The sequence below is a fragment of the Neovison vison genome, chromosome 13 (assembly GCF_020171115.1).
Source record: "Neovison vison isolate M4711 chromosome 13, ASM_NN_V1, whole genome shotgun sequence".
Classification (NCBI taxonomy): Eukaryota; Metazoa; Chordata; class Mammalia; order Carnivora; family Mustelidae; genus Neogale; species Neogale vison.
The window spans coordinates 132,800,267-132,816,834 of record NC_058103.1 but is presented as its reverse complement, the minus strand read 5'-3'; the positions used below and the strand labels follow the sequence as shown (position 1 = coordinate 132,816,834).

The following is a 16,568-nucleotide window of genomic DNA, read 5'->3' as shown; positions in this document are numbered from 1 at the left end:
CCGAGATCATGACCCGAGCCGAAGACAGCGGCCCAACCCACTGAGCCACTCAGGCGCCCATCTTTTTAAAATATCCTCTTTAAGAATCTAAGTCTTCTTCATCCCTATGAGAAAAAAGTAGGAAAGGGACTTTCACATCCTTTCCAAGGTAAGGTATCATTATAATCAATTCTGGAACCTCCTAGAATGTGGTTTTGGAGCAGATTCCATATTTAAATCACTAAATGATTTCTGCTTTCATTTCTTAGTTCATTTATTCAAAGGCCATTGAAATAATTATATAACTGGAACAGTAGAACTAATAAAGACCTTACCATAATGCTTTTTGAATTATAGGTGGGAATTAATCTATATGAGATATGATGCTTGGCATAGGGTCTTAATGATCTGTACATGTTTAAGGCAATGCCTTGCACATAGTATCACTCAATAGATGTTTATAGAATAGATGGATGAAATCAGGAAGAAGTGTAAAAAACAAAAATTCTTTAAGAAAGCCCTGTCAAAAATATTTACTATATCTTTTATTATAACAAGACACTATTCTGAGAACTGTAGGAAATCCAAAGAAATATTGATCTAGGAGTCTCTCCTAAAACTTACCGTACATTTGGGGAAATAGCTTACTTTGCTTTTCCCTATGGTGGTTTGGAAAATGGGCCTCTTCCATCTTTGCTGGACATCTGTAATCTGCTCTTTGTCTACCAACAGTGTCAAAGCTCACCTTTCCTCCTATTTTTGTTTAGTTTGGCTTGGCATTTGAGTCTTAACCTGTCTTCACCTGGTTGCAGGGTCTGCTTAACCTGCTTTTTGGTCTTTTCTGACCTAACTCATTCTGCATGGGTCAGGAGAAGTTGAACCAAACAGGAGTGCCTTCATATAGCAGTGTTGTCACTAATAGAAAAGTGATGAGAAAAATGCTAAGTAGCATTTGCTCTAGGCTGGTGCTGTTCTAAGTACTCCAGAGAAATTTAATCATTTAATCCTTACAAAGGAGCTTATGAGGCAGGGACTATTACTAACTTCATTAGGAAGTGGCCGAGCGAGGGTCTGAACCTAGGCAGTATAACACCTTCATTTGTGCCCTAACTACTCTGCTGGCCTCCCTTTGAGATGTGACAAAAGACCTAGAAGAGAGATAAAGTTTGCATAGATGATGAAGTAGGTCATTCTCAGCAGGAATGGCTCACTAATGTCCAGAAGCTGGAAAAGGAAAGGCCAGTGCCCTGCAGGAGCAGAAGTCTAGGGAAACATGTTGGAGAGGGCAGAGAAAGAACTTGGGTTTTCTGGATCATCTGGGCTGCAACTTAGATTTACTTGCATACAGCATACAGCTTTGTTGCATGAAAAAGCCAAGCAAATCCCTGAAGAATTACATCGCAGTAATGTATCTTTGCTGTGAAAAGTGGGCCCAATCATGTAATTGACACCAGAGATTAGTGACTCCTAATGTTTATTTTCCTAAAGACTTCCCATTTATCTATGAACAAAGTGTTTCATATTTGCTTCCTATTTAAAAAAAAAAGGCTATTCAAGTAGTTCTGGTTGAAGGTGACTCTCCTATTTCAAAAGCAAATGATAAATTTTACTTCATTATTTCCTGTTCAGTTGATGGATGAGAATTCTTAAGTTTTGTGTGGCTTGACTCATAATTTTGACACATTCTCCCCGAAGACAAAACATTACTTTCATGCATAATTTTGTTTGAGTCAATATGTATGAATATGAGTAACTGCTTATTCTAATGAAATCATTACAAAATATGTTCTAATAACCTGATTTAATAGCGGTAGTTGAGTTAATTTAAGTGGAACTTACTTCTTAGCCTCTTTGTACTCCTTGACTAATCCAGCACCATTTATTTCTCCGGGGCCTTTCATAAAATTCTAGTCAGTAGCTCAGGAGTATTAAAACTTCAATTTTAACAGAGTGTAGGATATAGAATTCAACTGAATAAATCGTAATAGAGTACCACTATCTGCTAAGGACTATGCCAGGTGCATTAGGGGATTGCAAGCATGAATGAAACTCTGCTTCTGTCTGTAAGGAACTCATTACTAATGGAATAATGTCACCCAGCATTCATAAAGTGCTTTAATGTTTGCAAAATACTTTTATATATTCACGATCTAATTTAAACCTCATCACAGAGCCTATGAAGTATCATAAGTGTTTCAAGTCCTGTCAAAATTAGATCTCTTTCCTCCCTGCACTAAATTGTCCTTTAATTAGTTTATTAAGTGTAGAACACTTTGGGTATTGACATCTTAATGTTGTCTTCTTATCCATGAACACGGTGCCTTTCCATTTGTTTAGGATTTCTTTGATTTCTTTCAGCAATATTCTGAGCTGAAATGTTTGTAGAATTTTCATTGTACCAGTCTTTCAAGTCTGGTTAAATTTATTCTTAGATAGCAGTGAGATAGACATTTCATAACCCAATGAACAGAGATGAGTCAAAGTTTCCATACATGCGTTATTGTTTGTTAAGGTCTAGAGGTGCCCACACTGGCTTCCAACCCTGCAGTTATAATTATCTAACCAAATCTACTCCAGAGCTGGGACCAGAGGACATGGGGGAACAAGTTAAGGTTACTGATTTCCAATTTTATACATAGAATTGGAACTATTGGTCATGTGATAATTCTGTGTCTAACTTTGAGGAAATGTCAGACTGTTTTCCATCTGCACTATTTTACATTCCCTCTAGCAATGTATAAGGGTTCCGATTTCTCTACATTTTTCCCAACATTTGTTATTTGCAGGACTTTTTTTTTTTAAATTACTATGATAGTCATCCTAGTGGATATGAAGGGGTATTTTATTGTACTTTTTGGTTATTGTGGTAAAACAGATATAATGTAATATTGACCGTTTTAACCTTTTTTAAGTATATAATTCAGTGGTATTAACTCCATTCACATTGTTGTGCATCCATCCATCTCTAGAGCTTTTTCATCTTCCCCAGTTGAAACTCTGTACCCATTAAGCACTAATTCCCCATTTTCCCTCCTCCCTGGCAACCACCATTCTACTTTCTGTCTCTATGAACATGACTACTCAAGGAACCTAAAATAAGGGGAAGCACAACAACCTTTGTCCTTTTGTGACTGGCTTATATCACTGATATGCTCAAGGTTCCTTCATGTTGAAACATGTGTTAGAATATCCTTCCTTTTCAAGACTGAATAATATTCCATCATCTACATGATGGAATGTTATTCATATTGATATATATTATATATATTATATATATATGTAGATACATGACATTTTGCTCATCCGCTTGTCTGTTGATAGACACCTGAGTTGTTTCTGCATGTGACCATTGTGAATAACACTGTTATAATCGTGGAAGTACAGATATTTGGATATATACTTAGAAGAATTGCTGGATTAAAGGGTAATTCTTAAAAAAAAAAGATTTTATTTATTTATTTGTCAGAGAGAGAGAGAGAGAGGGAGCAAGCACAAGCAGGGGGGTAGCAGGCAGAGGGAGAAGCAGGTTCCCCGGTGAGCAAGGAACCCGATGTGGGATTCGATCCCAGGACTCTGGGATCATGATCTGAGCTGAAGGCAGATGTTTAACTGACTGAGCCACCAAGACATCCCTTAAATGGTAATTCTGTATTTAATTTTTTGAGGCACTGCCATGCTATGTTCTATAATGGCTACACCATTTTATATTCTCACCAGCAGGGCACAAGATTTCCAATTTATCCATATTCCTGTCAACACTTGCTATTTTCTGTTTTTTAAAAAATTAATGAATTTTTACTTTTAAAAGATATTTATTTATTTATTTATTTTAGAGAGATAAAAAAGTAGGGGAGGGGCAGAGGGAGAGACTCTTCAAGCAAACTCCCTGCTAAGCACAGAGCTGGATGCAGGGCTTGATCTGATGACCCATGACCCATGAGATGATGACCTGAGCCAAAAGCAAGAGTTAGAGACTTAAATGACTGAGCCACGCAGGTGTCTCAAGTAATCAATTTTTATAATAGCCATCCTAATGGATGCTAAGTGGTATCACATTGTGGTTTTCATTTTCATTTCCCTAATCAGCAATGCTGAGCATCTTTTCATGAGCTTATGTGCCATTTGTATATCTTCTTCGGAAAAAAGTCCACTCAAGTCATTTGCCCATGTTAAATTGGGCTGTTTGTCTCCTTGTAGGTATGTGTGTGGGTGTGCGTTTTAAAGATTTTATTTGTTTATGCGGGGGAATGACCATTGCAGGGAGAGGGAGAAGCAGACTCCCCACTGAGCAGGGACCCTGATGTGGGGATCAATCCCAGGACCTGGAATCATGACCTGACTTGAAAACAGACACTTAAACCACTGGACCACCCATGTGCCCCATGTTTGTCTCTTTGTTTTTTAGTTGCGGTGTGGTTTATATCTGGATATTGAAACCTTGTCAGATATATAATCTGCAAATATTTCTTCTCATTCTTGTTACTTTTGATAGCATTCTTTGATGCACAAAAAATTTAATTTTGATGAAGTACAAAGGTTGTAGGTTGTCTATTCTTTCTTTGTTGCTTATGGTTTTGGTGTCATATCTAAGATACCACAGCCAATCCAAAGTCATGAAGATATACACCAATGTTGTTTCCTAAAAGTTTTATGGTTTTGCCCTCATATATAAATCTGTGATCCATTTTGAGTTAATTTTTATACATAGTGTAAGGTTGGGGTCCAGCTACTTTCTTTTGCATGTGAAAATCCAGTTGTCCTAGCCCTATCTGTTGAACAGACTATTCTTTCTCCATTGAGTAGACTTGGAACCCATGTGAAAACTCAGTTGACTTAAGATAGATGGATTTACTTCTGGACCTTCCATTCTGTTCTAATGGTTTATCTATCCATATGTGTGTATCATACTGTTTTGATTATTATAGCTTTGTAGTAAGTTTTTAAATCTGGAAGTGTGAGTCTTTCCAACTGTTTCTTATTTTTCAAGACTGGCTATTTGGGGCCATTGTAATTCCATATGAATTTGAGGACTGGCTTTTCCATCTCTGCAAAAAAAATTCTATTGGAATTTTAATATGGATTGCATTGTATCTGCAGAACACTTTGGATATTGACATCTTAGTATAAAGTCTTCTTATCCATGAACACAGTGTCTTTCCATTTATTTAGGTCTTTAATTTCTTTCAGTAATATTTTGTGCTTTTCAATATATAAGTCTTTCATCTCCTTGAATTTCTGAATGTTTTTCTTTTAGATGTTATTGTAAATGGAGTTGCTTCCTTGCTTTTCAGATTGTTCACTGCTGGTCTGCAGAAACACCACTGATTTTAGTGTGTTGATCTTATATCCTACAACTTTGCTGAATTTATTACTGCTAATAGTTTTCTTGTGGATTCCTTAGGATTTTCTATAAAAATCATATCATATCATATCATATCATTCTGCAAACAGAGATAGTTTTAATTTTTCCTTTACAGTTTGGATGTCTTTTATTTCTTTTTCTTATATAATTGCTCTGGCTAGAATTTCTAGTACAATGGAAATGTTGAATGTAGACATACTTATCTCATTGCTGATCTTGGGGGAAAACGTTCAGACTTCCACCACTGAGTATGGTATTAGCTGTGGGTTTTTCATAAATATCCTTTATCATGTTGAGGAAGTTATGGCAATTTTTTAAGATGCTATTTGTAGAAATAATGAGAGGCCTGGGCTAAAGCTATCATTCTCCAGAGGTGATTTGTTATTGCTTTTGCCAGGTCCTTACAGCCTAAGCAATGAAGGATTATCTTTTTTTTAAATTATTTTATTTATTTGACAGAGAGAGAGATCACAAGCAGGCAGAGAAGCAGGCAGACCGAGGGGAAGCAGGCTCCATGCTTAGCAGAGAGCCCGCCCCAATGCGGGGCCCGATCCAAGGACCCTGAGACCATGACCTGAGCTGAAGGCAGAGGCTTAACCCACTGAACCACCCAGGTGCCCCAATGAAGGATTATCTTAAGTCAGATTCAGGGTTTGGACTTCTGGGCGTCTGCAGTTAGAGGAAAGACGAACTAATTCCTTACTCTCTGGGTGCAGCTATCTGGGGTTCCATCACAAAGCAGGGAACTGGTGAAATGGGTCCTTATTCTTGAGGGCCCTGGACTCAAAATTTATCTTTCTAATGCTGTTTGTCTGCCAAATCCAGAAATGCAAGTGCCCAGGGCAGGAGATTCCAATGTGGTGCACACCCCTCTCTGATCCCTTCTCCTGTTGAACCTTGGTCTTTGTTTCCCCATTATCTCTACTTTTAAGAAGATATTTAAAAAATTTTTTCATCTGGCTTCTTAGTTGTGTTCAGCAGGAAATTTGCAAGTCTGAGGTTCCTGGAAATGGTGATTCTCTGCTGATTTTTACTATTCCAGAGTTGGAGACTGTGAAATCCAAGAAGAACTTTCTTCTGCTATATAGTATGGAAGGACCAATTTATTTTTCATCCATTGCTGGAGAGGTATGTTGAAAAGAGCAAAAACTTGAACAAGGGCACTATAAATGAGGCATTTGTGTTACTCACCTTCCTGTTGGCGCACGCAGGCATACAGCCTACCTTTCAGTAAAAGCTCAGCCACCTTGTCATGCTATGCTTAAGAACAATGGTCTCAATCTATTAGTGTCATCTGATCTAAGAAGAAGGAAAAGTTGCGATAAGTTGGTCCCAGGTGACTCCAAGAATCTCTCATAATACTAGGACATGTATTATGGCAGCGTTTTATTTCTTTTTAAAAGATTTATTTATTTATTTTAGCGGGGAGGGGCAGAGGGAGAGAGAGAATCCCAAGCCGACTCCCCAGTGAGTGAAGAGCTGGATGTGGGGCTTGATCCCAACACCCTGAGATCTCCACCTGAGCAGAAACCAAGAGTCAGACACTCAAACAATTGGGTCACCCAGGCACCCCCAATGCAGCCTTTTATAAGAAAAACGCTGAGAAGCAAAGAGGATCAATGAATTGTTAGGATCAGAGCTAGGGCTAGGCCAGCTCCCTCCCTCCTTCCTTCCATCCTTGCTTGCTTTATGATTCACTTCTGTGAAATTGACTCACTTTATTTATATCTCCAAATTCCAGTTGTTTACCGAGAGAAAGTCAGATATTACATTTAATACAACCAAATTTTAAAATTCTCTAAAATACAGAAATGATTTTTAAAATGGCTAAGTGATTGTAATTTCTGGCTCAGGCTTTCCCTCTGCCCCAAAATCAAATTTCACAGACAATGTAGATCCCTCTCCTAATCCACCTACACCCAAACCCTCTGCTGTGCTGCCCAGAGCTCTCTTTCCATGCCATTTATAATTAGAAGGAATTGATTCACATATATTTTGGAAGCACATCTAATACACACACACGGGAGTTCACGGGAGGTTTCTACCATTCGGTACTCTCCCCAGGATGGTCCAACTGGCGCTGCCCTGTATTTTGTCTACATTTCATTCATTGCGGACACCTGCCAAACGTCTCAAATCTATCCAGTTCTGAGTATCTCCACCATCTCTACCTTCATCCCAAATACTGTCATCTCTTGCCTAGATGACAGCAGTAACATGTGAACTCTACATTCTCTTGGGCATTCCTCAATTCATTTTCTGTAGAGGATGCTGGTTTTTGGCACCACGTAGAATTCTCCATCACACTGTGCCTGGCCACAATTGGCCTTGGAGCAATTATCTGTGTATTGTTGATTTAACCAGTAGACTGAACATTCTCTAGCTTGTTTGCTTTTGCTAATCCTTACATGTTCAGTGTCTAGCACATAGTGAGTGCTTAACATATTTTTTGAGTACTGCATAATGTCAATAAACTCTGTAATTTACTTGTTCTGCTTATTGTACTGTTTCTCTCCTTCTACCGAAAAGACACGAGTTTTGTTTGTTTTGTTCACTTCTGTACTTACTCTAAGGGCCTAAGAGTGCCTGGTGCTTAGAGAGTCCTTTGTAAACTATTGTGGGGAATAAATAAATGAGGGAGGGAGGGAGGTGATTCCATTGATAACCTAACCTCCTGGCAGTCCAGGAGCTGGCTTTGGTATTGTTCCAAGGCCTTAAAAAGTGCTGCCTGAGAATTTCTAGATAGAGAATGTCTCCAGGAAATTTGAATTTGTACTCTGGTACTCTAAATGATGCCAGCCTGAGGCTCAGCCATGTTACAGATAAAAACTGGCGGAAAAGGCAGAGTCTGGCCAATGGCCAAAATTTTGAGGTCAGCTACTTTATCTGTGGAATTCCCCACCCCCAGTTCATCCCTTGGCCATCCCTTTAAATTGGAAAATAAATCCCATCCCTGCTAAGGTGTTGGCTGATAAAGGCTTGAGCTATTGCCCCTTCAAGAGGAATTTGCATTTTAATAGAGGCTCGTCAAGCCCCAAAGGAATCAATATCTCTAAGGGTGAAATTTCAAGCACCAGCGACTGAGACGTTCTGGGGCGCTACTCTCCAGTGTTTTGATCCAGCGGGGGACTCCCTCAGTTCCACCATGCGACAGTGGACAAATGGCCTGGGGGAATGACCTACCATTGCCCTTTCTTATGCTGAACGTTGCCTTTTTGTGTCTGATCCCTTTAGATTTCCCAACACTCGTGGGTCTCTTAACAGTCTTTTTCAATACCATGGTCTTGAGGTCACAACAGTAGGGCCACAAAGAGAACTGTGACAATCCAAACTTCCCAGTTTTCTTGGTACCTCAGAGAAGCTGATAACCAATTTAAAACCTTATGCTGGCTAAAGGGAGTAGGTATGAGTTAATGGGTCCTTAATGCCATCGCTCATTTAAATTCGTTCGGTGCGATTTAAGCCTAAACTTTTCACTTGTATCAAAAGCCCTGCAAACTAAAGGTGAGTAAGAGACATCCGTTTGTGAACCGGGGAGGCTTAAACGCCAACTCCTCCCGGGCCCAGTTCTCAGCGGATTGCTTGGGAAATTGCGGAACTGCAGGAAAGCGGCATCTTGGATCTTGGAATTCCGCATTCGTTAGAGGCTGCGGCGCGCCACACCTGGGGCCGCGCACTTGGATTTCACCTCCGCTCCTCTCCCCGCCTGGACGCGCAGTGACCCTTTCGCCCCACCTCCGCCGCGGAAAGTGCTCATCCCGGGCTGGCGCCAGGCTCGGCCGGCGGCTCGGTCCCCGTGACTCGGCCCGCCCTCGGGCCCCGGCTCCCGCCCACCGAGGGTTCGGCCTCGGAGGCTGCTGCCCTCGACCTTGAAGCGTCTGCGGTCCCTAGTGCCGTCCCGCGTGGCAGGCGAGAGCACCGAGGCCCGGCCGCGGGGACTGCACCTGCACCCGCCCGCTCGCGGCTCGCGCTCCGGCCCCGGCCCCAGCCCGGCGCGCGGCGGCGGGGCTCGCGCCCGGGGACGGCGGCGGCTCGCCCCCGGCACGCGGTAGCTCGCGCCCGCGCTCGAGCGGGGAACGCGCGGGGCGGGCGGGAGAGGGCGCAGCGCTGCGCGGCCGGCGGCGGGCGGGCGGCCCTGCGGAGCGGCGGCGGCGGCATGGGCGCGGGCACGGGCAGGGGCAGCCGGCGTCCGGCTTCCCGCCCGGCCCGGCCCGCTCCCGGCGCGCGGCCGCCGCAGCGCCCGCGACCCGCGGGAAGGCCGTCCCCTCGCCCGGCGCAACTTGCCTCGGACCCTCTGTGAGGAGAGGCGGCGGCGGCGGCGGCGCGCGCCGGGGCCGGGCGGGAGCGGGGCGAGGCGTGCGGGCGCCCGGCGCGATGCCTCGGGCCGGCGGTCCCCGCGCGCCGCGCCCCGCCGCGCTGCCCCGCAGCCTGTCCCGCCTGCGCGAGTGCCCGGGCCGCTCCCGCATCGTGCTGGCGCTCGGGGCCACGCAGATGGCGCTCGGATGCCTCATCGTGGCCGTCAGCTTCGCCGCGCTGGCGCTTACCACCTCGGCCCGCGTCCGCCACTCCTGCCCCTTCTGGGCCGGCTTCTCGGTGAGTGTCTGCGGCGGGGCGGGGAGGTGCGCCGGGCCCCAGGGCTGCAGCCCGCCCGGGACGGCACCGCGGGCTCCAAGTTCGGGGCGCGAACGCTGGGGCCGAGCTGCGGCAGCGCGGGGTGCAGTTCAGAAAACTCCGGGCTGAATAACTCCGGGGACCTTACTCACCGCTCTAGAGCATCGCTTTCCCTTTCCTATAGCGCTATTCCCCGAGTTACTTTTCTTGGAGGAAACCGAAGCCAGGCGCCCGCCCTCCGCCGAGCCTGCAGCGGCCGGGGGGACCGCCGGCTGAGGGGTGGGTTGCGGGTGCGCGTCCGGCCGCGGGGTCTGCACTGGGCCCTCAGGGACTCTGCGCGCTGGGGACCCGCGACTCGCTCTGGCCCGGCTAGGTGCAGACTCAGCAGCCAGGAGGCCCTGACCGAGGCGGGGACGAGGGGCCGGATCCGGGTGCGGGGCTGCGACTCCGCGCGCGTGTCGCCTGCGCGGCGGCGGGAACTAGGGGCTGGGGCCACCGGGCGCGTCCGATCCTGCTGTGGGTCAGCCCGGGCGCGGAGTCTGGCCGGCCCCCCTGCGGCCACTTCCAGACTTGGCGTCGTGGACTTGGCATTTCCCGCGTGCGTCCGGAACGGTTTGTGGGCGGCGGGACTGGGCAGGAGACCCGAAACCCGCGTCCGGGGGCGTGTTTTCTGAGCTCCACACCTCAACGGTGACCGATTTTCAGGCTGTTGACCCCCAAATTAGAGAAGCCAGGGACTAACAAGCCTCCGTAGGAGAAAGCCACCGGGAGATCTCTCTTACAAGGAAGCGATTGTTCCCAAGAATTAATGGGGGGGGGGTTTGTAGCCTTTTGATGAAAGTTGTGCTTTCCTTATATTGATAAAGAGTGGACATATGGAAACGGAAAAAATACATGGAGAGCAGACATTTATAAAGAGAAGCACTTGTTCTGAGAAGTCTTGACATCTGTAACTACATTTGGTTTATGGTGCTGAAGTACATCTTACAGGCTTAAACTGTTAACTCAGTATGTTTTAATTCCTTCTCCAGAAATCCAAACTAAGCCCTTGTAATGAATGTTTGGTGTTTGTTCTCGAATGTTGAAATTTAGTAATTCTGTCCAGCTTTGGTTTTTCACGCTGTTGTTCTTTTGTAATGGCCTCTGTTGTCCAAGCCCATTGCTTGGCTTTTGAAATGAGATCTGAAACTGATTCTGTGACATCCTGACCCATACAGGTGCAGTCCTTCATCCTAATGGGGGTATTAATTTCTAAAGCTTATTTCAGACCATGGGTGAGTCTTGGAGAGCTGATTAGGAACGACAGTATGTGTGGCCACAGCTCCGGGTGTTTAAATTAGAGAGAGGACATTCGAGGCAGGAACGGGGGAGCCATGATTCAAATGGACCACTATATATAGTTTTCACACATCTGTTGCTCAGTTTTTAGCATTATTTAATATGCATTATTTTTATGTCGTCTGTTTTGTGGGCACTGATGTTTATGTCTGCTGGAACCAGCCTACAGGTGGCAGACTGGTAAATTAGCTTCACTTCCTGGCTCCTCCCTGAACCTCCCTTTCTACCATTTAGCCTTAGCTATGATTTTTGGTACTCCCCAAAGGCATTGAAAAACAGCTGCCTTTTAACAATAAACCTAAAAGGGAAGACATTACCTCCACACAGTAGAAAAACTGTGTGAAAAATATACATTGACTCCATTTTAGTTTGAAGGGGTAAATTGCAAAGCAGTAATTCACTTTTCATTTTCAGCGTTATTCCTTTCAACAAGTATAACCTATGAGTTTTAACGTCCCCTGATTCTGCCAATAGCTGGTATGTGCAGGCGTTCCTCTAGGGTCTGGGGACAACAATGCACACAACAAATTCTGCTTATGTTTTTGAGATTTTAGGGTAACTTCTCTATTTTCTACTCTGCCCCCTTATATCCACTTTCTCATTGCCATGTTTTCTTTCTTCAAACTTAATCTGCCACAACACCTTTAAAATTCTTTTCATATGGAATATACACCATTTTTCACATCCTGACTTTGCCCTCTACAGAAATGGTGGTTGGTTCCTGTTATGTTGGGACACGTTTGCATGTTAGCTTGGCTGTGGGTATACCTGTCTCCTGAGACCTGGAAACTGGCCTGCAAGATTATTTTTCATTTCAGAATGGTGACTCGGGTCTCTGGCTTTATTCTGAAATCTGCCCTATGGGGTTACGGCCACATTCTAGCTTCGCTGCATTTTCTGTAATGAATTGCGAGGGCTCTAACAATCTCTAGATTTCTAGGCCTTCTCTGGGGTTTGTACATAGCGAAGAATCACTGTAGAAATAACTCATCTCTATTGAAGAGAAAATAATGCAAATGAAAAAGAGCTCACATTTTTTGAGCATGTACTATGTGCCAGATGTTAAACTGAGTGTTTTATGCGTGGGATAGCACATTTAATCTGTGGCCCTTGGTGCCCACACTCTTGTGCGGATCCCTCCACTTGAATTTGGACTGGGTTTCCTACTTGCCTTGGCCAGTAGAATCCTGAGGACCAGAGGCAGTCTCAGGCCTGAGCCTAAGCTGTAGGAAGTCTTGGCAGCTTCTGCTGGGAGCATTGAGATGGAGGGGGAGTAAGTAACTTGCTGTATTAGACAGGGTTCTCCAGAGAAAGAACCAATAGTTTGCTCAGTCATCCGTTCATTCATTTACTTGAGGCTAACATGGAAGCCAAGAGATCCCATGATTTTGCCATCCCCAAGCTGGAGAACCAGGGAAACTGGTGGTATAATTCAGTTTGAATCCAAAGGGGCTAAGAACCAAGGGGCCAATTGTGTAATTCCCGGTGGGAGTCTGAAAGTCTGAGAACTAGGAGTGGTGGTGTTGGGTCCGTTATCAAAGGAACGAGACTGAGACAAAGTGAAAGTTATGCAAAGCCTTATTCTATGCCAAGCATTGGGAGTTAGACTGACTGGCCAGGGGAATGAGACTGAGACAAAGTGAAAGTTATGTAAAGCTTTATTCTATGCCAAGCATTAGAAATCAGAAATTAGAAATGGCCAGGGCCGCCTCCGAAGAGAGCGACCACCCCTTGGTCTTGCAGGCTAGTTTTACAGGGCACAACCGCAGACCTCTACATATGTGGCTTTGGCTGATTGGATGTCTCCTACCTGTGTGTTTTAGTAACGGTATGTGTTTTAGCAATGGTTACCCGGAACTGGTATCAGTAAGTGCTGAGGCATTTATTAAGCAACAAAATGGCTACCTAGGCAACATGGAGTCACTATGGCTAAGTAGGCCCAGGCAGGCCCTAGGGGTTTAACAGGTTTTAACGTTAAATTGGCCCTATCAGTGGTATCTCAAGGCAGGAGAAGACAGATGTCCCAGCTTAGTTGGAGGGTGCAAATTCACCCTACCTCTGCCTTTTTGTTTTAATTCAGGCCCTCAAAGGACTGGATGATGCCTGTTCTCCTTGGTGAGGGCAGTCTTCTTTATTCAGTTTACTTTTACTGATGCAAATGCTAATCTCCTCCAGAGGTACCCTCCCAGACACACCCAGAAGTTATGTTTTACCAGCTCTCTGGGCATCCTCTAGCCCAGTCAAGTGGACACATGAAATTAACCATCACACCTGCTCAAGGTTGCCTAGGTAAACGGCCACAGTCAGGTTTGTACTTGGTTGCTCTGACCCTGGAGGCCATACTTCTAGCCCTTAGACTTAAACTGTCCCCCTTAGGCAGAGGCAAAAAGATAGAATAAAGCACCATAGTCAAGAATCAAATGTACATCTCCTCAAGGATGTCATACTCCTGTCTTTTAGGAAAAACACAAAACGTGCATGCAGAGGTGAGCATTCAAGAAAAACGTGGGGAGGTGTTGACTTTGGGAATGATATGTAAGGTTCAGGGAGCACCTTGGACAAATTGGAGATAGGCAGGGAGTGGAAGTGGTGGGGGGGGCAGCAGGTCTGGCCAGAGGGAGCAGTTGCTATTTTAGCATCGACAGATCACCTTCAAATGGTGTTGCTGCCTGGGTCCTTGCCACCCAGCTAGGAGCTGGGAGGTGGGTTGGTCTCCCTCGTGGATGAATGCCTGGAGCATTTTGAGAGATGATCATCTGTATGAACAGTTTAGGAGCCTCATGGAGCTAGGTCTTGAATAGTTGTCCTTTAGCAGAGCAGCTTTCTTATGATTCTTTGAAAATTTTATAAGGCCCAGGACATCAGAGGCAAATTCACGTTGTGAATTATGTACATGACCAGTGACCTACATTGATGAAGACAGTCATTGGGAGCCGACTGTGTGACTGCGTATTGTATGTGTGCGTATGTGTATTTTTTTTTCTGTGAAACCAACACTTGGGTTTTTTCATACTTCAAAAGTAATATACTCTTGTTGCAATAACTGAAATGTAGAAGTGTAACAAAGAAAACATGATAACAATGTTTCCATCTATCCTAATTCTGGACCCACTGTACTGTGTTGGGTAATGGGATTCTTCCATGCTTCCTATAGAATCACAAAAGCATTATAATTAATGTATATGTGTGGCATATGTTTCTTTGCTTTAAAAAAATTTACAAAAAGATCACACCACAGACCATACTGCATGACTTTTTAAGTTTCGTATATAATAAATATTCCCAGCCATAACCCATTATTATTATTATCCCCATTATTTGTAATGACTGCGTTAAAGTCCGCCATATGAATTATTACAATTTATTCAGTTATTCTCCTGTTGGGAATATTCTGATTGTATCCATTCTTTGTCTCTGCAAACATTGCTGCTTATCTAACCTGAGATGCAGGTTTTTTTTTTTTTTTTTCCGAGCATAAATTCCTCAAGGTGAAATTGCTGGTCAAAGGGTATTCAAATTTAGAATTTTGTTGGGTATTGCTAGATTGATTTCCTCAGAAGATTGTAGTCATTCCTACCCACAGAAGCATTTCATAAGTGTGCTCTTTTGCGACCTTCTTACTAGCATAGGATGTTAGCAGTTCTTAACATTTTTATCCACTGGATAGGAGAAAAAAAGATATTTCCTTGTTTTCCTTTGATCTGCATTTCCATGGTTACTTTATTATACGTTGCAAGTATTTTCTTGCAACATCCTCGCTTCTCATTTGGCTTAAATTTTGGCGTCTTGGCCATATAAAAGATTTAAGGGCTTTTTATGTAGTCAAGTCTGTTCTTTTTCTCTTTTACAGTTTCTGGGTCCTTTTTTTCTGAGTTTAAGAGGGTCATCATTACCGAGGTCACACAAATATTTTTTTTTAAACTTCCTTCTAATGTTCTCATTTTATTTTTTCCATTCAAATTTTATTTTATCCGGAATCGGTTTTGTATTTCATAGGGAAAAAGGGCCTAACTTGATTTGCTTTCAGACAGATTTCCTGTGTGGTTTAGTTTTGGGGCTCTCTTCAGTTTTACTCCTTTAATGGTCTATCATAGAGCCAATACCACATTATTTTGGTGCTAGTACTTCATGGTGGGTTTTGCTCTCTAGTAAAGCACGCCCCTCCAAACTTTGCTTTTTCAAAAATGCCTTGGCCGTTCTTCCATATGAACTTTAAATAGTCTGTGTCTAGTTGTTCTTTACCTTGGGATGTCTTTATTTCACATCTGTTTCTGAAGAGCATTTTCACTAGATACAGAATTCTGGGTTGACAACTCTTCCCTTTCAGCCTTGAAAAGTATTCCAATTCCAGTCATCCTCCATGTTTTCTGATGGAAATTCACGGTGTTTTAGATTGTTGTTGCCAGAGAAGGTGATGGATATTTTCTCCTATTATCTCCATTCTGCCATTACACTCATCCAGTGTGTTCTATTTATTATCTTCTCACTTAAAAAAAAAAATCTCATTTGGTTCTTCTTCAAACCTCCTATATTTTCCTCTTAGTTTTTGGTTATGGTTTTTCATTCATATCCCAAAGTAGTGACCCTTACTTCCTGGAATTTTTTTATTATCATTGCGTTAAAGTCTTTTTGTTTGAGAATTCCAAAATCTGTCATCGTTTTCCCATGGAAATTGACATTTTCCTGAATTTTGGCATGCTGAGTAGTTTGGGATTGTGTCCTAGACATATTGACTGCTATGTTGTGAGTCTCTGGGTATTGTTTGAATCACAAGGAGAGTGTTGATGTTTTTGTTTTCACAACTTGTGACTGGCTTACTGTGGGTCATGGTTCTGAGATCAGTTCAGTTTTCAAAGTCTCTGCTGTCCTGTTCACATCCGTCCTGCACGTGGGCCACCCAGTGGCTAATCTAGCTCTTGGATGGTGATCTACCCTGTAGGTCTGTTCCCAGAATTTGTGTTTACTGTTTAGGGTGGGTAGTACATACACCTGCACCACTTGGGTTGATGTGCTATGACTTCATAAATACATGTTAGGGATCTCTTTCCCTGGCTCCTCCCTCTTTGTGACGTGGATGTTTTCTGTTTCCCTGGGGCTTCCCTTATCCAGTCCTCCGAGAGGGCTAGAGCTTTACCTTCCTTTGCTGCATCCTGCATTTGAGTAGGGGCCATGCAGGAGGAGGACAGATAGGGGATCAGCAACAAGGCTTAGCACTGCCATCTTGGGACCAAGCTCTTGCCATCAGAAAGGAACATTCTCCTATGCCTTGCCTGCTCCT

General features: G+C 43.8%; 1 protein-coding gene across 2 annotated transcripts in view; it reads left to right on the top strand.

Moving 5' to 3' along the window:
• The first annotated feature begins 9,715 nt into the window (after positions 1-9,715).
• FAM189A1 (family with sequence similarity 189 member A1) overlaps positions 9,716-16,568 on the top strand; it is a 489,761-nt gene continuing 482,908 nt past the window's right edge. For both annotated transcript variants that reach the window (XM_044231808.1, XM_044231807.1), the window contains exon 1: positions 9,716-9,934. In XM_044231808.1, the coding sequence (XP_044087743.1) occupies positions 9,716-9,934 (219 nt within the window). The remainder of the gene's footprint in view (positions 9,935-16,568) is intronic.